The sequence below is a fragment of the Ailuropoda melanoleuca genome, chromosome 15 (assembly GCF_002007445.2).
Source record: "Ailuropoda melanoleuca isolate Jingjing chromosome 15, ASM200744v2, whole genome shotgun sequence".
Classification (NCBI taxonomy): domain Eukaryota; kingdom Metazoa; phylum Chordata; class Mammalia; order Carnivora; family Ursidae; genus Ailuropoda; species Ailuropoda melanoleuca.
The window spans coordinates 25,131,333-25,157,098 of NC_048232.1; the positions used below are offsets into that span (position 1 = coordinate 25,131,333).

Here is a 25,766-nt window from a genome sequence, read left to right on the forward strand (position 1 = left end):
AGGGAAGCGTTAAAAGAAAAACCCACCACCCTAGAATTCTGTAGCTGGTGAAATGGTACTTCAAAAGTGAAAAAGAAATAAAAACAGAACAAACATAAATTCAAGGAATTTGCTGCCCAGTAGACCTGTCTTGTAATAAGTATTAAAAGAAGTTCTTCAGTGAGAAGAAAAATTATATAGGTCAGGCACTCATGGAAGGAATAAATAAACATAAAACAAAATTGGGGCTCAGTACGTTAAGCGTCTGACTCTTGACTTCAGCTCAGGTCATGATCTCAGGGTCCTGGAATCCAGCCCTCTGCACTCAGCTGTGAGTCTGCTTGAAGATACTCTCTCCCTCTCCCTTGGCCCCTTGTCGCCATGCTCTCACTCTCTTTCTCTCTAAAAAAAAAATAAATAAATCTTGAAAAAATATATAAAATTAAATCTCTTATTTTTCTTAAGTGATCAGATAACTGTTCAAAATAATAAGAAGAGCAACATATTATTAAAGAATATGGGTAGCGGCGCCTGGGAGGCACAGCGGTTAAGCGTCTGCCTTCGGCTCAGGGTGTGATCCCGGCGTTATGGGATCGAGCCCCACATCAGGCTCCTCCGCTATGAGCCTGCTTCTTCCTCTCCCACTCCCCCTGCTTGTGTTCCCTCTCTCGCTGGCTGTCTCTATCTCTGTCGAATAAATAAATTAAAAAATCTTTTAAAAAAGAAAGAAAGAAAGAAAGAATATGGGTAAGTGAAATAAATTAAAGCAATGTTATAAAGGATGGGGGGAAAGGAAATGGATATATTCTAATGCACCTGCACTACTTGCAAAAAGGTATAATGTTATTTGAAAGTGGACCTACATTAGTTGTAAATGAACGTAGGACAAGCACAGGAAAACCTTTGTAAAAAAGTATATGGATATGGGTGCCTGGGTGGCTCAGTTCGTTAGCCATCTGCCTTTGGCTCAGGTCATGGTTCTAGAGTCCTGGGATCGAGCCCCACGTTGGGCTTCCTGTCCCTCCACCCCCCCCCCGGCTCATTCTCTCACTTTCTTTCTCAAATAAATAAATAAATAAAATTCATTTTTAAAAAGTATATGCATATGCTAAAAAAGAATAAATGGAATCATAAAATGTTCTACTAAAAGAGAAGGAAGAGAAAGAAAGGGTGATAAAAACATAAAAAGAGCAAGTGTAATGAATGGAAATCAGTTGCAAACATGGTGGATATTAACCCAACTACATCAACAATTACTTTAAATGTGGATGGTCTAAATATGCCGATGAAAATAAGAGACCGTGAGAGTAGATAAAAAGAAGATCCAACTGCATGTTGTCTACAAGAAATCCACTTTATTTATTTATTTTAAAGATTTTATTTATTCAACAGAGATAGAGACAGCCAGGGAGACAGGGAAGACAAGCAGGGGGAGTGGGAGAGGAAGAAGCAGGCTCATAGCAGAGAAGCCTGATGTGGGGCTCGATCCCATAACGCCAGGATCACGCCCTGAGCCGAAGGCAGACGCTTAACTGCTGTGCCACCCAGGCGCCCCTAGAAATCCACTTTAAATATAAGCACAGTAGATGAAAAGTAAAGGAAGGGAGGAAAATCATGCTTACATTAACAAAAGAAAGCTGAAGAACCGTATCGATTTCAGACAAAGCAGATGGCAGAACAAGGAAAATTAGCAGGGATAAAAAATGGTATTGCATAATGAAACAGGGGTCAATTCTCTGAGAACACGTAACAATCCTTAACATGTACATATACACCTAACAAGAGAGCGTCCAAATACGTGAGGCAAAACTGATAAAACTGCAAGGAGAAACGGATAAACACACTATCATTCCTGGAAACTTCAATACCCTTTTACACAGTAACTGACAGATTCACCGGACAGAAAACCAGTGAGGATATTTTGAACAAAACAGCACCAACCAACTGGATCTAACACTTCATCTAACAATAGCAGTACACGCAGTCTTCCCAAACTCACACGGAACTAGACAGACCACATCCTGGGCCATAAAACACATCTTAACAATCTAAAAGAAGGGAAATCGTATGCCATTAGCTTAGACCACATGGCGTTAAGTCCGTAACAGAAATACAGCAGGAAAATATATATTTGGAAAATAAATAACAAATGAGTTAAAGATGAGGTTATCAAGAGAAATTTTTTAATATTTTGAACGAAATGAAAACACAGCTTATCAAAATTCGTGGGATGCTGCAAAGGAGTGGTTAGAGGAAAATTCCAGCACTGAAGGCATATGTAAAATAAAAAAAGAGGGAGAGAGAGAGAGAGAGAGAACACGAACTAAAATCAGTAACTTAAACTTCCACCTTAGGAAACTAGAGCAAGAAGAGCCAGGAGAAGAAAATAAAGAATAAAATAGAAATCAATGGAATTGAAACAGGAAAACAGGGCGCCTGGGTGGCTCAGTTGGTTAAGCATCTGACTCTTGGTTTCAGCTCAGGTCATGATCTCAGAGTCATGGGACTGAGTCCCCATCTCAGGCTCCACACTGAGGGCAGAGTCTGCTTGATATCTTCTCTCTCTTCCTTTCCTTCTCCCCCTCCTCTGCTTGTACTCTCGGAAGGAGGGAAGGAAGGAGGGAGTGGGGGAGGGAGGGATGAAAGAAAGGGAAGGGAAGAAAGAAGAAACAACTAAGAAGAAACAACAAAACCAAAAGTTGGTTCTTTGAAAAGATTAATAAAATTGATAAACCTAAGCCAGGCTAGCCAAGAAAAAAATGAGACACCAATTACTAACATCAGAAATGAAAGAGGAGTCATCACTATGGATCCTATGGACATTAAAAATAAAAGATAATGAACAATTCTATGCCCTCAAATTTGATAACTTACATGATATGCACCAATTCCTTGAAAGACACAAGCGACAAAACTCTCATACAAGGTGAAATAGGTGATCTAAATAAACCTACATCTAATAGAGAAATTAAATAAACAATTAGTAACCTTCCACAGCAAGCACTGAGCCCTGATGGTTTCACTGGCAAATTTAATGGAAAAAAATTATACCAATTCTCAAACTCTTCCAGAAAAAAGAAAACAGAGGGTACACTTCCTAACTCATTCTATGAGGCCGGCCTTACCCTACTATCGAAACCAGATAAAGACATTACAAGAAAGGAAAATTACAGACTAGTATCTCTTATGAATAGAGATGCAAAAATCTTCAACAAAATATCAGCAAATCAAATCCAACAACATATAATATGAATTATATACCAAAACCAATGGGAATATTTTTCCAGGAATGCAAAGGCTGGTTCAATATTCAGAAGTATTAATGTAGTCCATCACTCCAAAAAGATAAAAAAAATATATATATATGATCTTATCAACAGATGCAAAAAAAAATTTTTAAAAGCCAACACCCACTGATGATAAAAATTCCAGCTAACTGGGAATAGAGGGGACTTCCTCAATTTGATAAAGAACATGTATAAAATATCTAGAGCTAACATCATACTTAATGGTAAAAAACTAGATTCTTTCCCCCTAAGATACGTTAACAAGGCAAGGATGTCCTCTCTCACCACTAATATTCAGTACTTAACTAGATGCACTAGCTAATGCTCTAAGACATGCAAAGGAAATAAAAGGTATATAGATTGGGAAGGAAGAAGTAAAGCTGCCTTTGTTCACAGACAACATGATTGTCTATGTAGAAAATCCCAAAGAATCAACCAGAAAACCTCTGGGAACTACTAAGTGATTATAGCAAGGATTCAGGATGCAAACTTAATGTACAAAAATCGATTACTTTTCTATATGCCTGTGTTCTATGAAAGAGAGGTATATGCGAAACCACCTCCAAAGGCCAAAGATGCTTAAGACTGAAGAAAAAGGCTGACAAGTCCAGCCTGATGCGAAATGGTTTATTAGGGGGACTTATAGACAGAAGCATGTCTTGGGAGGCTGAAAGATGAGTAGATCTCCACAAGCCCACCTCCAATAAGACCTGCTTTTATGGCCCAAGAAGCTGGAGAGTAAGTGCTGGGGGGCCATCCAGGAAGAAATGTTTGAAAATCATAATCATATCTCTGGAGCAGATGAAGGACATTCAAGGGTGTACTTAAGGGTGTGACTGGGCCAAAAGAAAGAACGTGGGAGGGAGTTCTGTTCAGGTCACAGAGAGCTGTCATCATGGTGGGTCTGTCCAAGATAGCACTGTTCACACTGCCACCAGGGGACAATTGGAATTTGAATTTTAAAACAAAGTACCATTTACATTAGTGCCAAAAATAAAAACTTTTGTACAAATCTAACAAAATGTGTACAGAATCTAAATTTAAAAACTCTGAAAAAAAATCAAAGATGATCTCAATAGAGAAATAGCACGTTTACAGACAAGAAGAATACATACTACTGTTAAGCTGTCAGTTCCTCTCAACTGGATTTATATATTCAACACAATCCCAATCAAAATCCTAGCAAGGGACCATGTGTATGTGACAAACGGATTCTCAGGTTTATATGAATAGGTAAAAAACCCGGAACAGCAGACACAATACTGAGAAAAATAAAGTCGAACGACTGACACCAACAAACTTCAAGACTTCCTATAAAGCCACAGTAATGAAGACACAGTAGTATTGGTGAAAGAACAGATAAATAGATCAACAGAACATAACAGAGCCCAGAATAGAACCCACACAATTGCAATCAACTGGTCTTTGACAGAGGAGCAAAGACTGGCTCAGCGAAGAAAGGCTGGTCTTTTCAAACACGGATGCTGGAACAACTGGATATTCACATGCAAAAATCTGAATCTAGACACAGAACTTAACCTTTTTCACAAAAATTAACTCAAAGTAGAACACAGAACTAAATATAAATGCAAAAGTGTACAACTCCTAGAAGATAACAGAGGAGAAAATCTAGGTGACCTTGAGCATGGCGATGAGCTTTTCAACGCAACTTCAAAAGCCCAATGTACAAAAGAGAAATTGTTAAGTTGGACATTATTAAAACTGAAAACTCCTGCTCTGTGAAAGAAACCGTTAAGAGAATGAAGAGACAAGCCACAGACTGGAATAAAAAAATATTTGCAGAACATGTATCTGATAAAACACTCATATCCATAAAAGACAAAACACTGTTCAAACTCAATAAGGGAAAAACACAACTCAGTTAAAAAATAGCAAAAAATCTGAAAAGACACTTCTGTAAATCTAAAACTGTTTAAAAAGTGCACTATTATTTCAAAGGAATCCAATGAGCAAAAATGGGCAAAGAATCCAGACATTTCTGCAAAGACAATACACAAATAACCAATAAACACACAAAAAGACGTTTAACTTCAGCAATCATCAGGGAAATGCAAATCACAGCAACAAGGAGGTATCATGTCACACTTTCTAGAAAGGGAAGAATAAAAAACTCAGACAAAAACAAGAGTTGGCAGGGCACCTCGGTGGCTCAGTTGGTGAAGCAGTCAACTCTTGATTTCGACTCGTGAGATTGAGCCCCAAGTTGGGTTCTGTGCTCACAAGGAGACTGCTTAAGATTCCCGCCCCACCATGACCCATCCCCTGCTTTCATGCACTCTCTCTCAAATAAATAAATAAATAAATAAATAAATAAATAAATAAATAAAATCTTAGGGGAAAAAAAAAGTGTTGGCAAGGATACAGAAATCAGAAGGCTCGGAAGGCTCGCACACTGCTGGTGGGAATATAAAATAATGGAGCCACCTTGGGAAACGGCCAGTTCTTCAAAATGTTAGAGAGCTACGATTTGGCCCAGCAATTCCACTCCTAGGCAGGTACCCTCCAGACCTGAGAACACGTCCACCCAAAAACCTGTATGTGAATGTTCTCAGCAGCATTATTCATAATTGGCAATAGGTGGAAACAACCCAAATGTCCAACACTGGATAAAAAGATACACAAAACTGGTATATCCATAAATACTACTGGGCCACAAAAAGGTATGAAGTACTGATAAAAGTTGTCATGTGGATTTGCTCAGTGACAGAAGCCAGTCACAAATAAATCCACATATTACATGATCCCATTTCCATTAATTGTCCAGAATGGGTAAATATAGAGAGACAAAAAGTAGATTAATGGTTGCTTAGGACCGGAGTGATGAAGGGTGGAGGATGCAGGGATTAGGGAAGGACAGCTACGTGGTAGAGGGGTTTTTTGGGAGGTGATGGAATTATTCTAGAATTGACCATGGTGACGGTTGCACCACTTTGTGAATACGCTTAAAACCATTGTGCGTGTACTTTAAATGGGTAAACTGTCTGACACAGGTCTCAATAAAGCTGCTACAAAAATCATTACTATTTAAATATTCATGACACCCCAATTGGAGTTTCCAGATTTCACAAACAGAAATATGAATACAGCATGGTTCATACTTACACTAAAGAAAAAAACATAAAAAAGACTGTTTGTCTTAAATTCAAATTAAACTGGATGTCCTGTATTTTATCTGGCAACCTGACTCCCAAATCTATGATCTCCAACCTAGAACAAAATTATCCTCAATTCAAGGTCCAGGTATCCAACTACACAGCATGGAGCTCTACTCAGTTGTCTCCCAAATAGCAAACGAACATAACCCTAAAATCACCTTTCCTGTGAGGAGATATTCAAAATACGTAAGCAGTGGCACCTTGGGGCTTGTATGGGTCTCCTGGAGCCCTCCCCCACCCTCTGACGGCCTGCCATCAACCGCATGGTGGCTGGATTAGCGGGTAGGGTGTCAGGAGCAGAGGTTTAACAAACAAGGGGGAGGAGTTTCAATATGTTAATGTATCAGTAGTTTCAATATGTGAACATCACGCCTGGTGGTGAGGACAGGTTTGTTTCTCAAAACAAAAATCACCCTCCCTCTCCCCATACTTGGTCACCATCATCTCTGACCTGGACATCTCACGTCCCATCCCATCTCCATAGCAACTAAACTTCTTAAAAAAAAAAAAAAAAGTCTGGCATCTTCATTCCCAGCTTTAATGCAGTGGCTCCTACTGTGTTCGAATAAAGTCAAAGCCATTCAAGAACAGGTCTTGGCCTGGAGCCCCTTCATGGCTCAGTCGGTGAAGGGCCCAATTCTTGATTTCGGCTCAGGTCCTGACCTCAGGGTCGTGAGACTGGGCCCTACAAAGGACTCCATGCTCAGCGGGGAGTCTGCTAAACTTTCTCTCTCCCTCTGCCCCTCCCACGCTCATTTAGGATCTTGCAGGCTCTCTCTTGCTTGCTCACTCTAAAATAAATAAATAAATCTCAAAAAAAAAAGAAAAAGGAAAAAAAGGACTAGGTCTCGGCTTACCTTCTTTTGCCACACTTTGCACCTGCTCCCCACACCCTTCCTTACTTCATGTACCAGCCAAGAGAATCTGCCAGGCTCCATCCTGAAGGCGCAATGCCCCCCTTGCCTCCAGGTGCGTGTGCAGGTTATTCCTTCTGCCTACCCCCCACGCCCCCCACAAATTCTCATCTGAGCAATACCTACTCGATATTCAGATTTCAGCATAAAATATCAAATCCCCCATGAGCCCCGGCAGTCAGTGCTGAGTTACGCACCTCGTGCTCTTACAGAAAGCTCTACACATGACCTCTCATAGAGCACTGTAAGTGCCCATCCCCTCATCTACAACCCCTCTGGGAGGCTGCAGACTGCAAGCCAGGGGCTGCTCAACTAGAAACCGTGGCCCTGGGGCCCTGTACAATGCCTGGCATATAGGAAGGACTCCACAAAGACAACGTGATTAAGACAATCACCAAGACAGTTAAAATTAGGTAAGAGGAGCCTGGGTGGCTCAGTCAGTTAAGCATCCAACTCTTAACCTCAGGTCAGGTCTTGATCTCAGGGTACTGGGTTCAAGCCCCATGCTAGGCTCCATGCTGGGCCTGGAGCCTACTTTAAAAAAAAGAAAGTTAAAATTATGTAACTACATGGGATAAGGGTCTGGTTGAGCAGCACCAAAACTCCTTTAAGACTGAAATTATAGAAACACGGTAATTAAACCACATCGAGAGAACTTTTTTGAAAATAATCAACTTGTATTTTGTCGAAATACTTCAGAATCCCCAAAACAAGGATAAATTCAGGCTGCTACCTTTTTTTCTCCTGCCCATACACATATATGCAACTATTCCAAAGGGTAAAGGAAACATATGCAACTATTACAAAGGTACTAAAATCTTGATGCTCTTATCCTGGTAATCTAACACAATTGTGAAATACGAACAAAAATTTCTTGAGGAAACCGAAGTACCAACCTTATTTAAAATTAAAAAAAAAAAAAGATGTCTTTATGCCATAGCTTCTTCTAAAATAAACCAGATTACAAAAATACATACAACATAAATAAATTAAAAAATTTAAAGTCAAGGAATCGCAACAGAAAAAAACACCAGCGTAGAAAATGAATTTAGAAATGAGGCTGGGACACAAACTATATGCTTCGTGGTTCTGTATATTTGCAAGTGACGGGTCTAAAACGTGGCTCTCTTACTGGTGATTGCATTCACTGCTTCACGTGAATGCGGATAGCCTCGTCTTGCCACACCTTAGAGATGACATTTCTCGCATCTTCTATCTGCACCATCTTTCTGCGGACGCTTCTAAAATCCCATGCTCACGGTTTTGATTATTCAACTCTTCAATTCAGAAGTTTTTCTTTTAAAAAAGTAGCCACAGCTTGGGGCGCCTGGGTGGCACAGCGGTTAAGCGTCTGCCTTCGGCTCAGGGCGTGATCCCGGCGTTATGGGATCGAGCCCCACATCAGGCTCCTCTCCTGTGAGCCTGCTTCTTCCTCTCCCACTCCCCCTGCTTGTGTTCCCTCTCTCGCTGGCTGTCTCTATCTCTGTCAAATAAATAAATAAAATCTTTAAAAATAAATAAATAAATAAAAATAAAAAAGTAGCCACAGCTAACACTCTCTAGGCTCATAGCATTTCCTCTCCAGTGACAAGCTCGTAACTGCCGTCTTCCCGCCAGAGCATGACTCAGGATCCTCAGGCAGCAAGCCGTACCTGCCACAGACCGTAATGCCAAACTGCCTCTTCTTAAGTATAGTTTACATCAGACCAGAAAGTTACATGTACTTAAAACCATGATGGGGCGCCTGGGTGGCTCAGTTGGTTGAGCATCCGACTCTTGGTTTCGGTTCAGGTCGTGATCTCAGCGTCCTAAGATCGAGCCCTGCATCAGGCTCCGCGTTCAGCGGGGAGTCAGCTTGAGATTCTCTCTCTCCCTCTCCCCCTCCCCCTGGCTCGTGCATGCTCTCTCATAAGAATAAATCTTAAAAAAAAAAGAAAACTGGGATGATTTAACAACCACTTTTTTAACACAAGGTGACTACTGTGAAAATTTTGTGCTAGAATAAAATCGAGTTTTGCCTTCACTGTCTTTCAATCACACACCAACAGCTTCAACCGCGGGCGTAAGAGCCTAACATCAAAGCACATTTTGATTCACTCTGAAACACATCTTTTCCAATTCCTTTTGCTCTACCAAGATTTATGTACAAAAGCTGGAGGCCTCTATCCTCCAACCTTCAATAGAGGCACTTGGAATACAGTTAAGCGGACTGTTCCAACTGTTTAAAGTGAGATCCCATGAGCCTGCCTCCTGGAGGCATTTTCAGCTTTACATACTTGAAAATGAATAGAATGGGTCAGTCAGAGGACACACTTGAGGTCTGCATGCGATCGAAGCGCTCGGAGTCGGGGGGGGAGGGGAACGAGTAAGAAACAGGGAACGGACTAAAGGGACACAGTAAACCTTACTTTAAAAGTACATTTGACACCAATTACTGAAAGATACTTGCAACAGGACACATGCTACCGTGCTATTTAAATAGTGGCAACATCAACTTATTTATTCACGGTTTTTCTAAAACCAGACATCGATAACTGTATGCTTCCTAACCACTTACTATTCCCATGTACGTTGAAAAGCCACCTATGCTTAAAACTCAAGAGCCAGTAGTTTTTAAAACATTAGTGTTTTTCTTTTTATAGAATAACAACCATCTCTGTCACTACTTTTTGGCCCTTCACATGCTATGATAATTGATTTTTTTCAATACTTAATGCCTGCTTATATTCGCCTAACCTACATTAACTATCAAAATACTGAGATCTTCACTAATTTATTTGAAACTCACAAACAACCTTGTCAACAGATACTATAATTTCCATTTTATAGGAAGGAAACAGACAGTAGCCACATTACAAATAAACAGAAACACACGTGCATGCACCATTTGGGGCATGTTTAATTAATGATTAAGGGGGTGATGATGTCACTGAAATACATTTTATTCCTCCTAGATCAAATCAGTCGGAACAAATCCAGGGCTACCCAACTTCCACACATTCGACACTATGCAGGACTCGATCCCAGGACCCTGGCATCATGACCTGACCAGAAGGCAGTTGCTTAACCGACGGAACCACCCGGGTGTCCCTCTCAAGCCATTGCACATCCCAACACAGCAACTAAACAACCAAAAATTTTTCAGAACACAAAGATACCTTGTCAGTTACATAAAAACTAACTAAAGGACTCTAGTCTTTACGGGTTTTGCTAGGAAAATGCCACATCTCAACATTTTCATTTCTTGAGAGTTGCCACTGCTTGAGGCATGCAAATTTCAGCAAATTCGACAAGAAAAAAAAAAAAGTAACAAGAATTCTTCTATCCTGTGAAGCAACAGCACCTCAGAAATGGCTCATTTTCAAATACTATACATCAGTAATAGCCTTCTCTCCGGACAGACAACCGTAACAAATTTAGCTGAACTCAGTATCGGTCCAGACAGAGTGAAGGCACCAGAGGCGTCCATCTGCGGATCACAATTTTTTTCAGCCTGAGTTAAATGAAAGAAAATGCAATTCATATTTCCAGAAGCAAAAGTGGCATATTTTCCAGGAAGCTCCTTGTTCTCATTTTCCTATTTTAAGAGTTCTGATCACTCCCAGCATTGCTGTGTGGCAAGATCTCATTTCTGGTGGCTGATCATTTCCATGGCATGAGGCTTTACCGAAACCGTCTCCAGAAACTGGATTCGTATTTAGCCTCAGCGTATTTATACACAAAATACCATTTCGAGGGCGTTGTGCCAAAAAAAAAAAATAGCTTGCTCAAATTTCAGTTGACTTTGTTAAAGGAAATTATTTTAAATTAATGTGGCCTATGGAACTACTGCCAGCCTTAACCTCAGAAAATATATTCCTTCTAATTTTTGCTGTGAACATTTATTTATTTAAGTTAAATTCCGGCTCGTGAATGTTGACCGTACGGAGTCTAAACCTTCCTGCTACTATTTCATATTCTTTTCTACACACGGGCAGGCACATGCTGGCCGCATTAGTATTCACAGCCAGATCACCACCATTAAGTGAAATCATCTACGTATTTTTGGTAGAATCTTTAACAACTTCCACGCCCGTCAGGGAAATGGAACAAGGCTGTTTTGTTTTCAGACAGCAACAGTTTGATCTCTTGGTTTACTAGATGGCGCTCAAAATATTTTTCCATATGTTTTTCCGCAAAGAGAATCTGACATCAGCGTGGTTTACCTTTACCAGTGAATGCAGGCTTTTTTCACCAAACATATCCCAGAGGAAGGTCAGGTCTTCCTGGCTATCCACATGTGGCTGCAGCTGGGCTGGCAAAGCAGCCAACAGCTCATACAGACCTATAAAATGAAAATAAAACACAAAGCGTAATCTTAGAGTGATCTCATTAATTTCGCTTAAGGTGTGTGTAAATGACGGCTGCAACATGTCATTTTTACTGGATCTGTATTCTGGGCCATCAAGCAAAACACTGCTCCCAAGAAGCCAACGAACCTTTTTGATTTTTAAATCCCAAACAAGTATGTATTAACCGGCTAGTTTTTACCTTGTGGTTGTCAACCCTCTACAGGCGTCCAAGTTTATATAACCCGGGACAGAAAATGTGTACAAGCTTTCAGAAAAAGAAGAAAACGCATACATTCCTTTCCTTAATCGTTATTACATTTCCCTCAATGTTCGCCAAAGAGTGAAATGAGTCATGAATAGGAAAAACTTCCTTAGAAGAGCAGAAAATTGATAGAGTGGTCCATTAAACAAGGTTTTGTGGTTTCCAAATAGTCTCTAATAATATATAGCTTCAAAAACATTTGCATTATCTAACATCCGAAATCAAGTTCTAAAAAGTTAGACAGATTAAACCATCCCCGGTGTGGCTTTCTTGCAGTCGACCGTTTTTAAACCAACAACAAGCAGCTACGCTGAGTTGAGTTGAAATTGTACTCTCATCTGGGCGTACGTGATAACCCTCTGAAAGAGTTAAGCTAGAAGATGCAGGTTACTCGAGGCCCTCCCCACTAGAAGCTTCCCCGGGGTAGACAGTAGCGCCGTGTTCCACAGTAGCCTACTGCGTAAACCATCCATCTCCTTCAGGGGCCGTCAGACTCCTGTCCAAGCAATGTTGCGACAGTGCCTGCCCGGGACTCTTCAGGGAGGTGACCTGGCAGCAGTCAGTATCAACTCTTAGCACATGTTTCACTCTCCAGTGGGATTACATGAGGTGAAAAGGACAAAATTCCTTTTATTTCTGTCTGCTGTCTACAAAAACACTGAGAGCTCCTGGGGTCTACAGCACCCGGGCCTGTTGTTATTTCTGCACTGAGTTGTTCCTCAGAGGGACAGCTTTACAAGATACTTAACTTGCAAAGAGTCGTAAATTCCAGCCTGCTGATTCGTAGATCTATTATCTTCCGAAAGCACTGTAATATTCTGATAATCAGTGATAATTCGCAAGCCAATGTATTAGTGTTTGCTTGGAAAGTTGGATCTGTAACTTGAGAGGTTATATTAAACTCAAACATTCCTGGGACTGCACTTGGCCAAAAAGATCTATAATTCTCTAGGGAAAAAAAAAACAAGAAAATTTCTCCCTACTACATTCTTAAGTATTCTTGATGGTTTGTATTTATTCCCTTAAAAACCTGGCATCTTGCCTAAAGTCACTTCTTATAATTTTGTAAAAACATTTCTAAGGTGTCCCAACCTAATTCAATGTCTAATAATACAGGTCTCACTTTACACGTACACATACACACACACATTTAAAGTAATGACAATTCCCAACATCAGTGGTTAAGGTGAGAGGTTCAAATTGAAAATTATGTTAAAAAAAAAAAAAAAGGTAGAGCTTCACTATTTTATTATTGATTCCAGGAGCAGTAAAAATAATTCCTTATTCCTTGGTAATATGATTAGTTTAATTACTGATACTAATTCAACTATAATATAATTTATGAGGTATAATTGTTGGGAGGGGGGTTAATTGGGGGTATTGGAAGAGCCCCTGGCACATGGTGTCTGTCTCATATGTAACTCAGTGAGCTCCAGCCATTGTTGTTATTATTACTGTTATTCATCATTATTATTTTTAAAAAATATTTATTTGTTTATTTTAGATAAGGGGAGGTAGGCACAGAGGGAGAGAGGGTCTTAAGCAGACTCCGTGCTGAGCACAGAACCCGATACAGGGCTCCATCGCACGACCCCGAGATCATGACCTGAGCCGAAACCAAGAGTCGGATGCTCAACCGACCGAGCCATTCAGGCGCTCCCATTACTACTATTACTGAAAAAGCAAAAGTCTGAGTCAAACAGACCTAGATTCAAACCAGGTCTATACTTCAGTTATTTCGCATAACTTAACCTCAGCCTTGTTTCCCTCATATGCTGAAAAAGAAATTGTAATCTGCACATGTAATAAAATGGAACAGAAAAAAAAAAAACACAAACATGTACGTATACACAAGTAAGTGCATGTGACACAGGTGAAATGTGAGACAGGTTAATGGACTGCCTCAGTGACAATGAGCCCCTTGCGGTTACTACAGTTATGCAAGATGTTACCATTGAAGGAAGCCGGGTCAAGGGTACACAGGGTCTGTATTATTTCTTATGACACATGAAACCACAATTATCTCAAAATACAATTAAAACCAAAGGAGACATTGTGGTAAATATGACTGCTGTAAGAATTCAAGGGAACAATGCACACAGCAGCACTGAGCCCTGTGGCTGGCAGAGAATAGGCACTTGATAAAAATACATATATATATTTATATATATATAAATATGTTCTTCTTTTCTTAATGTCTCCTCTGGAATGAAAACCCCATTGCAATGGTACAAAGTCAAAACAGCAGCTTTGCTATACGTTCCACGGGACCCATACCACACTTAGAAATAAAACCGCCCTAGTCTTTTACATATGGAAAGTGTTAACTTTATCCAAGTACTGCTTAACTTTTTGTGGGAATAAACCATATTATGTTTACATTAAAATAATAATTTCTCTGTTAGAAGTAGCTCATAAACCTGCGTTTTCTGGGTTTTCCGAGCTTTATGCAATCCTAATTTATATGCCACCCTAGTCTGGCACCCTAGTGACAAGCAGTCACTTCTCTTGAGCTCCCACATCTGGCAGCCACACCAAAGCCGGAAGAGACAGGGCAGTGCCAATCAGAAATGAAAGAGAGGCTGAGAAGAGTTGAGAGGGCGGGCGAGTGGCGTCAAAGCAGGTAACACGGACAATCACTTCCACTCAAGCACATCGGGGACGCCCCAGAAACCAGCTCAGTCCATGGCGAAAACCAGGTCCCTGTTCTCACAGGTGCTTTTTATATTCAGTTCCTAGAGTTCCAATAATAAACAACACTATGAAATCCAAATATTTTTGGTCCTTGATATTCAGAGAGCAAGTAATGAGAATTTAGCTAACAAGGGATATCTTGAACCATCTTACCTACATCTACCTAAATCTATTTAATCTTACCTAAATCTGAGCGAGAACTGGGACGATACTCCTCTGCGGTCATTCAAGCTCATGAGTGCTTCATTCCAGGGCACCATTACGATGCCTACCTGAAGGTCTAAGACAAATCAGACATGATCCCTGTCCTCAGGACGTCACGGTATAGAGGACAAGCACAGACAAGCTGGTTAGGAAGTGCAGAGCAGGGTGAGACCGCAGGGCGAGGCAAGGTAAGTGGTCAGTTCCTCCGAAGGAGGAAGACGACATCAGGGAAGGCTTCAGCAAAGAATCACACCTGAGTTACATCTTGAAAGCTTATGCTCCTAAGAATCGGCATTTATGAGTTCTTCCATTCGGAGCACTATACTAGTTCCTCTATACAAGTAGCGTAGAATTGGCGCCACCTCTACCCCAGAGATCTTACATCTTGGATTACACAGAATACACATCTTGTACACCCAAAGAGAAAGCAATCCTATTTATAATGATCTCCGATTTGGGGTGACTGGGTGGTGCAGTCGGTTAAGTGGTTGACTCTTGGTTTCAGCTCAGTCGTGATCTCGGGATCATGAGAGCCGGCCCCGCCATCAGGCTCTGTGCTCAGCGTGGAGTCTGCTTCAGATTCTCTCTCGCTTTCCCCCTCCCCCCCGCTCTCGTGCACATGCTCTCTCTCTCTCTCTAAAATAATAAGTCTTTTAAAAATTAATAATGATCTCCTATTTGTCCAAGTAAAGATTCAAAATGTATATTCCTGCCAAGTAAAATAAACAGATGTTTAGGTTACAGATAAAATATTCAAACAGCAAATTAATTTTCATGGATGTTGACGAGATGCCCGTTCCTGTTTATAGTATTTATAATCTGGTTAGGAACACACACTTTGAATTACCTATCAAGTACAAATATCGTAATTTAGATACCTGGGTTTTGCCCCACTTACATATTTCATGCAACCATTTTATTTAAATTCTTTACAATGACTTCTTTATTATGACTACCACTTGCAGAGCTGGAAGAGATCATTTTCACTTCCTCTTATTTGAGATACAACACTTCTTTGAATGCGTGGGAGATGCCGTCACTAAGATTCTAGGTAAAGCTGGTTGGTTTTCCACCTGTTCTACACCTCTATGTTTTTATCTCGACAACAAAACCACTTACCTACTCTCTAAGTATCTCTAACATGTGCAGGTCTGAGGTTTTTAAGCCCTCTCCAAGAAATATTAACCTGGTTTAAACTTCCTTGTCTCTTCAGAAACAACAACAACAATCCTGTCAGATGATCTCTCGATGACTCCAAAAACAGGAATTTGGGTTATATGAGAATAATTATGGCTTCTCCAATCAACACATTTTTGTGTAAGTAAAGAGAAAAGGGTCTATAAGAAATTTTATAAGGGCTTGACAATAAGGCAACTCTCTTTTCTCTGAGAGATCATTTTAAGAGAGGAAAAGAAATCTCACGTTCTATTTGGGTAGACATGATATAAGACACTGTCAAAGACACACATGAAAAAATTATCTCATAAAAATGTTCCAGCAGGAAAACAGGAAGGATTTTTGTATTAGCGATTTTATATACGGAGAGAAAAGAAGGCAACAAGAGCAAAACTAAAACACAACAAGGTTCATTTGATTAACATGTACAATTACAGTGATTTAAAGGAGAGAGAGATCAGCAAAGCTCAAAGAAGACTCTGCGAAAGCTGCCAGGAAGTGACCTGGGGTCTGAAGGAAGGAAAATAGCGCCTGGAAGGGTGCACGGCAGTGTGGAGGACACCCAAGATGAAAAGTCAGCAATAATCACGTAAATGTACAGATTTTCAAAGGCACTAAAACTCTGTAAGGCTGAAGAAAAGAGTAGGAAGTACTCAAATCCAAATTTCTGCTTTGTATGTTTGCCTCAGTCATGGCCCAACCTAGAGACGAGAGCTGTGCTGTAATTTGAACCAGGAAAGTTTAATATAAATATATAACGGAGGATTATCTATAACGTGGTAAAACAAAATCTCAGAATACCTAGGGCTAAAAGAGAAGACCCAGAAGGAGACAACAGTGGAAGAGGAGCTCCCGCCCCAAGACTAGGATTCTTAGCTCATTAGAAGTGGTGAGATTACAACCCACCAGACCCACCAGATGGCTGGGTCTCCATGGGCCAGAGCCTGCCCACTGTAACCGGGCCAGCAGGAAACACCTCTCCAGGGTACCAGTGGGCAGAAAACCACGGCTGGGACCAATGCTTCACCGGGGTTGGTGGGGAGAGCCTGGGCAGCTGGAAACCACTGACTGGAAAGCCAAAATAATCCCTACAGGTGGTCAGAAAAGCGTGAAAGGGACTGGCAAACAGACCCCCCCCCTCATTGGGGTGCTGGCTGGTCAAGACTGGGAAGCTGACTTCTGGGGTCCCTGAGAGACCCACCAGGAATTTCCCTATAGGGGTGTCACTGAAACTCGAGAGAAAGCTGTCCACTGGGTGCCACCAGAAGTCAAAGGGGGGTAAGCACCCCTGATGCTTCTCACATGTGCTGGTGCCAATCCTATGGGAAGAACAGAAACGAGTGAAATACACCAGAACAAGGAAGAGCCACCTCTTCTTCCTGCAGCGTGCCACTAGTGACCTCCCCCGACAAAGCTCAGCATCACGCCAGCTGCAAAGAAGAATTAAAGGGCCCAGCTTAACTTGCACAGAGCAGGCAGTAAAATATGGATTTGGTGCAGAGAGGCGATGAGACGATACTTGGCCCAATCTTCTATACGTAGATGTAAGCGTGCAGGAGCGTGCGTGTGGGAGCACGGGAGGGAGTTCTCTTCTTTTGGGGAGGAGGGATGTTGGCTTTCTACTTGTATTCTGGTGTGGCTTTCTGTTGTTTGGCAGTGGGGACACAATGAAAAATATTTCATCAGTTGTTATTGAAGGTAAAGGTTTCACTAATAGGGATTTTGAAATCGTATTAAATCAAAGGCTTGCATTTAAAATGCTTGCTGATTTTAGCAAAACGCTAAGCCTGGACCCAACAGCTCAGTGAGAGGACATTAAGTAAGTCTAAGTTCTAAGTGCAAAGGTGACAAATGAAGAACACTTATGCCTGCCAAAGACTGCTCTCTAACTTCAACCTCCTCAGAAATGCCTAGTGTCTATTACAAAGGGCAGATATAGAGTGCTGTTTTCCAATAAGTAAAAAAACAAACAAACAAAAAAAAAGCTAACACTGGGAAAACAGTACAAAGAGCAACATTTTAGGAACTAAGGGAGGTGTTTAGAGCCAAAGGAGCTAATTGCAGAGAGATGCACAGGTGTTTTAAGATTTAAATTGGCCACTGAAGCCTGCCATTTAGGATCTAAATATTGTAGTCTACTCTCCCCTTCCCAAGGAATGTTAGATGGCAAATGCGGGCTGTCTGAAATCATGAAAAATAATATACTGATGAGAATCTCTGAATACAGACTGAATTGCTCACTCTGCAAGTCAGTCCATTAAGCCTTCGCACACGGAGACCACGATCTTAATTTAACTTGACTGACTCATTGGAAGTTCAATGTAGCCTTCCTACACTGAAAGATAAACTTATCTGTCATTTTCCTTAAAGACAAAAATCCAAATGCTTACTCCCCGCCTCCAACAGCTTACGGTCAGAGTACGTTCTTGAGGCCTTTGGAGCCCTGGACGACACAAGTGACAGAGGCTCCGGGCGAGTACTTCACATACAGACTGAAATACTTTGATGCTTTAGCAACTTGTCTTGTGGTGGGTTGCTGTTGTTGTTTTCTTTAAATAAGAGTAGTGCTGTGGAGCTAAAGTCATAATTCTAAAATAATCTTATTATCTTGATATAAGATGCATTGTTCCGTAACAGACCAGTGATTTGATCAAGGTTTGGGGAAGGTAGATAACACTGACCTAATCCATACGGAAATGGAACAATGTTGAATAAACAATTCACCCAACATTATAGTGTATTAATCAGAAGATTATTAGTTGTTCTCATCTGGGATTAGGGTTTCATTACTTCATAAGATTACTCGAATCACTGGACTTTGGATAGTAATTTTATTTTTTTAATTTTTTTTAAAGATTTCTTTATTTGAGAGAGAGAGAAAGAGAGAACAAGCATGGGGAGGGGCAGAAGCAGAGAATCTCCAACAGACTCGTTACAGAGCCCAACACGGGGCTTGATCTCACGACCCTGAGATCATGACCTGAGCCAAAATCAAGAGTCAGCCACTTAGGGGCGCCTGGGTGGCACAACGGTTAAGCGTTGCCTTCGGCTCAGGGCGTGATCCTGGTGTTATGGGATCGAGCCCCACATCAGGCTCCTCTGCTAGGAGCCTGCTTCTTCCTCTCCCACTCCCCCTGCTTGTGTTCCCTCTCTCGCTGGCTATCTCTCTCTGTCAAATAAATAAATAAAATCTTTAAAAGAGTCAGCCACTTAACCGAGCCACCCAGGCGCCCCTGGATAGTAATTTTAACTGTAGGTAAAGAAAAGTTCCCACCATCACAGTGAAACCCTCTACAGTTTTCACCTCGCCTAAAAAGCTAGTTATTAAAAATTATGTCTATTTCTATTCTCTCCCTTCCTTAATCTTTCCTTCCTACCACCAACTAATAAAGCTTCCTAAAATAATATTAATAATTATTACCAGATGCAAGTGCTAGTAGTAATCCTACCTAACACTTACAGAGCTAAGGTAAGTGCTTTGCAGGTTACCTCGCCCACTGCTCTCCATAAGTAGGTTCCATGACTACCTTCTTTGTACCGGAGGAAATACATTTAGCCTAGCAAGTGGCATATTCAGGACTTAACCTCAGCTCTGGCTATGCTTCTGTAAGAATCCCAACATTTCAATGTCCTACTCAAAAGTCTTCAAGAGCTACCTTAAAGAGAAAAGTTGAAAGACTAACCTGATACCCAAATTACAGATGGATCAAATATATCAAGTATAAACTACTGGAACATTTCATAGAATATTTTTGTCATGTTGGACTTAAATGCTTTTAGCATACAAAGAACTTAGAAAATATAACTGGCCATCACTAATAGACTTTATAACAAAATTTTCACACATCAAAAAAAAAAAAAAGAAGTTTGCAGAGAAACTAAAAATTATTTGCACCAAGCAAGTGACTGATATTAAGTATAATGAGAGATGAATAAATTGAGAGAAAAATGGGGAATGACACAGGAGTGGGCAGATGGTGGTAGATGACAGGGCTCCCCAATGTTCAATCCAACACATAATTTTTAAAAATTCTAAAAAGTGAAGCAAAGCATATCATTTCCTCCTACCAATTAAGGAAATAAATTTACAAATACCCAGCAGTGCCTGGCTGGCTCAGTATGGAGAGCATGTGACTCTTGATCTCAGGGTCATGAGTCTGAGCCCCACAGTGGGTGTAGAGATTACTTAAATACATAAATAATTTTAAAAATAAATAAATAAATTTACAAATACCCAGTCTTGACAAAGGCATGGGAAAACAAGCTGAGCAGTCATTTGTTGGGATAAATATTCATTCATTCAATCAGTATTTATTGACCACTATAAGTTCAAATGTACCAGATGCTGGTCAAGGTGTTTGGAATGTATCAGTAAACCAAAGAGACAATGATGCCTGCCTTTATGGAGCTAATGCTCTGGGGGGAAGACAAATAGTAAGCATTAGAAGTAAACTATACAGTATGTTGGAAAGCGACAAGTACTGACAGAAAAAAAAGTAGAGGCACCTGGGTGGCTCAGTCAGTTAGGCATTCAACTCTTGATTTGGGCTCAGGTCATGATCTCAAGAGTCGTGAGATCGAGCCCCACGTTGGGCTCTATGCTCAGCGTGGAGTCTGCTTGAGATTCTCTCTCTCCTTCTCCTTCTTCCCCTCCCCCAGCTTGTGCTCTCTAAATAAATAAATAAAATCTTTAAAAAAAAAAGGAGTAGAGAAGTGTAAGACAGATCCATTTCTGGGCCACTCACAAGGCAGTGACGAATGAGGGAGTCTGGGTACACTACAAGAAGCAAGTGACAAATGAACAAAGACTTGAAGGTGAAGGAGTGAGCCATGGGAGTATCTGAGGGACAAGCATTCCAGGCAGAGGGATCAGACGATACAAAAACCCAAACCTCGAAGAGATAGGGCATGCCTGGAGCATCTGAGGAAGGGCAAGAAGCCCAGCATGACTCCAGCAAAGGGAGGAAGAGGGAGAGACGTGAGAAATAATATAACAGAGGAAATCAGCAACCAGTTCATGTAGGGTCCTTGTAGTACAAATACTGCAAAGAATTTAACTTTTACTTTAGAGGGAAAGAGCCTTTGCAGGGTTCTGACTGAAGGGGTAACATGATCTTACACTTTTAAAAAGCACCATTCCAGCTGCTGAATTGAGAAGAGACAGCAGGGGAGCAAGGGCAGAGGCAAAGAACCATGTCAGAGGGTCAATGCACGATCCAGGCACACGATGATGATGGCGGCCTGAACCAGGCAGCAGCCAGTGGAAGCTCTGGAAGTATTCTAATTCTGGAGAGATTTTAAAGCAAGAGCTAGCTATGAATTTCTGTCTGAATGAGGGGTACGGGGGGAAAGGAAAAAAAAAAGAATCAAACATTTCTCTAAGACTATTTTAAGTTGCCATCAGTGTGACAGGGAAGGTCAGTGTTAAACACGTCAAGTTCAAGGTCTCTAGTGGGTATCTGGGTGGAGATGCAGTGGGCAGCCTGGAGCTCAGCAGAGCAGTCTGGGCTGAAGATCTGTACTTAGGAGCCATTGGCATATGGATTGTATTCAAAACCATGAGCCTGAAGGAGATCGTCAAGGTCATGAGTGTAGACATAAAACAGGAGCCTAGGACTGCGGCCTGGGGTCTCCACTGTTCCATGTGCAACAGCTGACAAGCAGTCAGAGGAGCACCGGGGGGATATTATCTAGGAGCCCAAGTGTGGCAAGGAACAACGAATGGCCCACGACGTCCCAACGTCCCTGACAGGCCAGGTAAAGTAAGGACGGAGGACCAGCCATTGGATTGAGCAACATGGAGCTTGTGGGCTCTGGCATCATGAGGAGTGAAGAAGCCTGGATGAAGAACACCAAAACCAGAGACACGCTGGAAAAAGCCAACTCAGACAACTCCTACAAAGACAGACACCCCTACGATCCCTTACCAAAGAGAACTGCTGTTGGTAAGGGAATGAGGAGCAACGACGTTTTTAAGATGGGGGAAGACAACCCAGCCCAGCATCATTTGTGTGCTCATGGTACAGATCCATGACAGAGAAGGTCTGACAACGAAAGAGAGGGAGGAATCTGCCGCGGCTCTGTGCCCCAGCAGATGGGAAGAAGGGGGTCTGGGCACAAGTGGAGGGATGGCGTTAGGTCAAAGTGTGGCTGCCTCGCCTACGGTTCCAAGTAGGAAGGTGGAATACGGTGGAAATGGTACAGGGACATGCGGCAAGTCGCCTTATGACAGCGGTTGTATTTTCAGTAAACTATTCCACAGAGGTCACCTACTGAGAGTCGGGGAGGGAAGAGAGTGTTTGCATCTGAAAGAAAAGGCTGAAAGAGGCATTGGGGAGAATAGAAGAATGAATAAAGCAGGAAGTCATACATTGGTATTCGTTATTGACAATGAAAATTGAAAGCTTACATTCCCTTTGATCCAGTGATTCACTCATTTACTCACTCATGCATTCTACTTCCAAGGAGCCCGGAGGCCATCTGCAGGACCAATCTCCAACTGTTATCAGTGTGTCATTTAAGAAGAGAAACCAGAACAGGAAACGATTACTTTCATTTTTGCTCTATCTATTTCTGCATTGCTTGAGTTTTTACAAAATCGGTATTACTTTTATAATTTTAAAAATTTCACTTCTGGGTAATAACCTGACATAAGCCTTTCACCAGCCCTGTAGCTCACAACTTCCCCTGAAATTCCATTCCAGCCACAGAGGACGGCTACTTGCTATCCCCTGCAAATATAACTCTATCCACGCAATCTTAGACCAATTCACTAAATAATTAACCTTCTGGTGATAGCTACTGCTGACTTATTCCCCTCCTTCAGGACCCCAGAGATTATCTGAAAGACAAAACAATCATGGAAACATACTTACCTCAAAGTTGCACGAACAGATTTAACATAACATACTTGATACTATTTCAAGGAGTGTGTGTAAGAAGTGGGCAAACTCCCAAGACCCTTGCATTTCAAAATGCCACCTGCTCCCTTCCAACCTCGCTCTACAAATACTAGGTGCTGGCCGCATGCCAGGCACTGATAAGGACTGGGGCTACAAAGGTGAGGGGAAGGGAAAAAGCAAACAGATTCATCCCCTAGGCATAGTGTTAGGAAACTCCAGGGAAAACAAAAGCAAAGTTGTAACTGTGAAAGGCGCTTTAATTAAGAGAGGGGGTGGAGGCACCATGAAAGTTTAACCAAGGGAGATGAACAACATCAGGGGAACCTTCCTCGGGGGAGTGACCACTGTGCTGACCTGAAGGAAGCACAGACATCAAATGGGGGGGGTAGAAAAATCTTGTAGGAAAAGAACCACACTTACAAAGGCCCCGGGGGTAGGATGCTTAGTCTCCAGAGCCAAATGACAGAACTGTGAATTCCGCCATTGCCACTGGTAATTAACATCTCTGTGCAGCCATTCTTAACCTGTAGACATAATAGTACTAACCTTGCAGGACTGTAATGAGGACTAAATGAGTTATCTGAAAAGCTTAGAATGACACCTCACTCGGCTGTTAAACATATGTAAGCATTTTTTTAAATAAAAAATTCTTGGGGCACCTGGGTGGCTCAGTCAGTTAAGGGTTGGACTCTTGATTTTGGCTCAGGTCATGATCTCAGGGTCCTGGATTCAAGGCCCCAGTCAGGCTCCCTGCTCAGCAGGGAGTCTGCTTCTCCCTCTCCCTCTGCCCCCCCCACTCCCGCTCTTGCACTCACATGCTAATAAACAAATTTAAAAAATAATAAATTTCAAAGTAAATACCAAATATATGAGTAGACCCAAGCATTATGGAGACAGATGACAAAATTTTAAGTTTATCACGCTGGAATATATTAAGAGGGAGAAAGGCTTTCCACAACGGGCAAAAACACACGCAATGACGGACCCCATGTTTTGGGGTAAAGAGTGAACTAAACAGAAATGAAGATAAGTGATCACACACCCGTGACCCAAGTCAATCTAGACATTTCCATAGTAAGGAAGAGTGGGGAACAAAAGAAATAGGACAAAATGTGCTCTGTTCTCCAACAGCTAAGTTCAAGGTATCTCATATTCAAGATAAACATACTCCACAAACCCTTGCAAGAAACATCCGTTGCTACAATTGTGATGCCATCAATAGCACATATTCACTGACAAACTTCGGACAATACTGGCTTATGTAAACCGTGTGCCAGTGCACAGTCCTGTTTCAAAATCCAGACTGTGGGTCCAGGGAACGAATCATTTGTCAATAACACTAAACAGGCGGAGATAGTTGCGTACTAATCTTGCAAAATGCTTCAAGTGTTAATAGAAAAATAACAGTCATCCCTTCACTGAGATGATGACATATGCTTCGCACTTCCCTCCGACCAGCAGTGTTAGGCATACTAAAGAAACACGGGGGAGATGATGGCCTATACCAAACTGGCGTTGCCTTACGAAAACAGAGGGACTCTGAACACATCTGCAACAAACATCCAAAGTATTCGATCATTCTGGATCTCTGGCCCCTTAACTCTGGAAATGACGTTCAAAAATGGTTCATTGGCTACAGGATCAATTTTGTCACTGTTAAGTACTGTTATCCTCATTCTTTGGGTAGAAATAAACTTCGGGGAACCCTGGCTACATCCAGAGATGTTGGCAAAACAGCCAGCAGCAGAATTCATCTCAAGAGGTTGGTTGGTTGTTGTTTTTTTTAAAGATTTCTTTCTTTGAGGGGGCGACCGGCAGAGGGAGAGGGAGAGAATCTCAAGCAGACTCCCCACTGAGCACAAATCAAGAGCTGAGCTGAAATCAAGAGTCCGCCGCTTAACAGAGCCACCTAGGTGCCCTGTGGTTGTTTTTTAAAACAGATCTTGCTTTTAAACCTTTTAACATCAGGTCTCCCTGCAATTTTTAAAGTGTTATTGATATAATTAACATATTCGTAAGAAAAATGTCAAGAACTCTTGCTTGATTTCTATTTATAGGTTAAGTGATTAAAAACTGACAAACTAAATTGTATCTTCCATTTCAAAGTTATACAGTTATATAGGAAAACAAAAGATTCTGAGATTTGAAACTTAAGCAGATCATTCACACAAAAATGACAACATTCTCAGACAGCAAACTGCATCAGTCAGAAACTTACACCATAAAGTCACATAAAGGCTTACCATTTGGTATGGACCCACTTCACAAAATTCACCTTTATTATAAAAATTATTTTCTGAATTTTTAAGATGGATGGAAGAGGGGAATAGGAAGTAATAGATGAAAAAGAAGCCAGGAAACATATTTATTTCGTACACAGATGAGAATAAAGTCAGGATGCTTTGGAAAAGAGGGAAATTAGCAGAGTTGTCCCATTTGTCAAACAACAGAGAGCTACCTTTTCATCAAGAAAACTGTCAAGTACAGACACACCATCTGGACTACATCAAAACCAATCCAAGGGCAAAGCAAAAAATAAAAGCCTCCAACGTACCCAAGTGTTTGTGGTTCAGAAAACCTGAAGAGAATGAGGCAGGCAAAGAATGTGAACTATGATTTTGTGAACTTGTACTGGACTGAGGAGGATTCATAACTGCTTAGGGAGACCTGAAGCTAAATGAAAATACCACTACTTAATGCAGTTCATGGAGTCAGTGGAGGGCCTTATCGGAGGGCAGGTAAGTCGTCACCACTCCTCTGGATTGTTCACATCAGTAAGGAGGACACCCCCATAGTCTGCCTAGAGACAGGGCTACCACGAAGAGAAGATGGGAAGGTGCT

At 41.4% G+C, this 25,766-nt stretch overlaps 1 protein-coding gene and 1 long non-coding RNA gene across 4 annotated transcripts in view; one reads left to right on the forward strand and one right to left on the reverse strand.

The window, feature by feature from the left end:
• The window catches only part of MPP7 (membrane palmitoylated protein 7), a 297,751-nt gene that overhangs the window by 185,787 nt on the left and 86,198 nt on the right, over window positions 1-25,766 (reverse strand). For 2 of the 3 annotated variants that reach the window (XM_034643996.1, XM_011230637.2), the window contains one exon: window positions 11,562-11,680. In XM_034643996.1, coding sequence (XP_034499887.1) covers window positions 11,562-11,680 — 119 coding nt within the window. The remainder of the gene's footprint in view (window positions 1-11,561; window positions 11,681-25,766) is intronic. The other variant, XM_034643997.1, reaches the window with a different exon arrangement.
• LOC117796362 overlaps window positions 1-25,766 on the forward strand; it is a 29,697-nt gene that overhangs the window by 771 nt on the left and 3,160 nt on the right. Inside the window, exon 2 of the long non-coding RNA XR_004620793.1 lies at window positions 16,061-16,164. This is a non-coding gene — a long non-coding RNA (uncharacterized LOC117796362). The remainder of the gene's footprint in view (window positions 1-16,060; window positions 16,165-25,766) is intronic.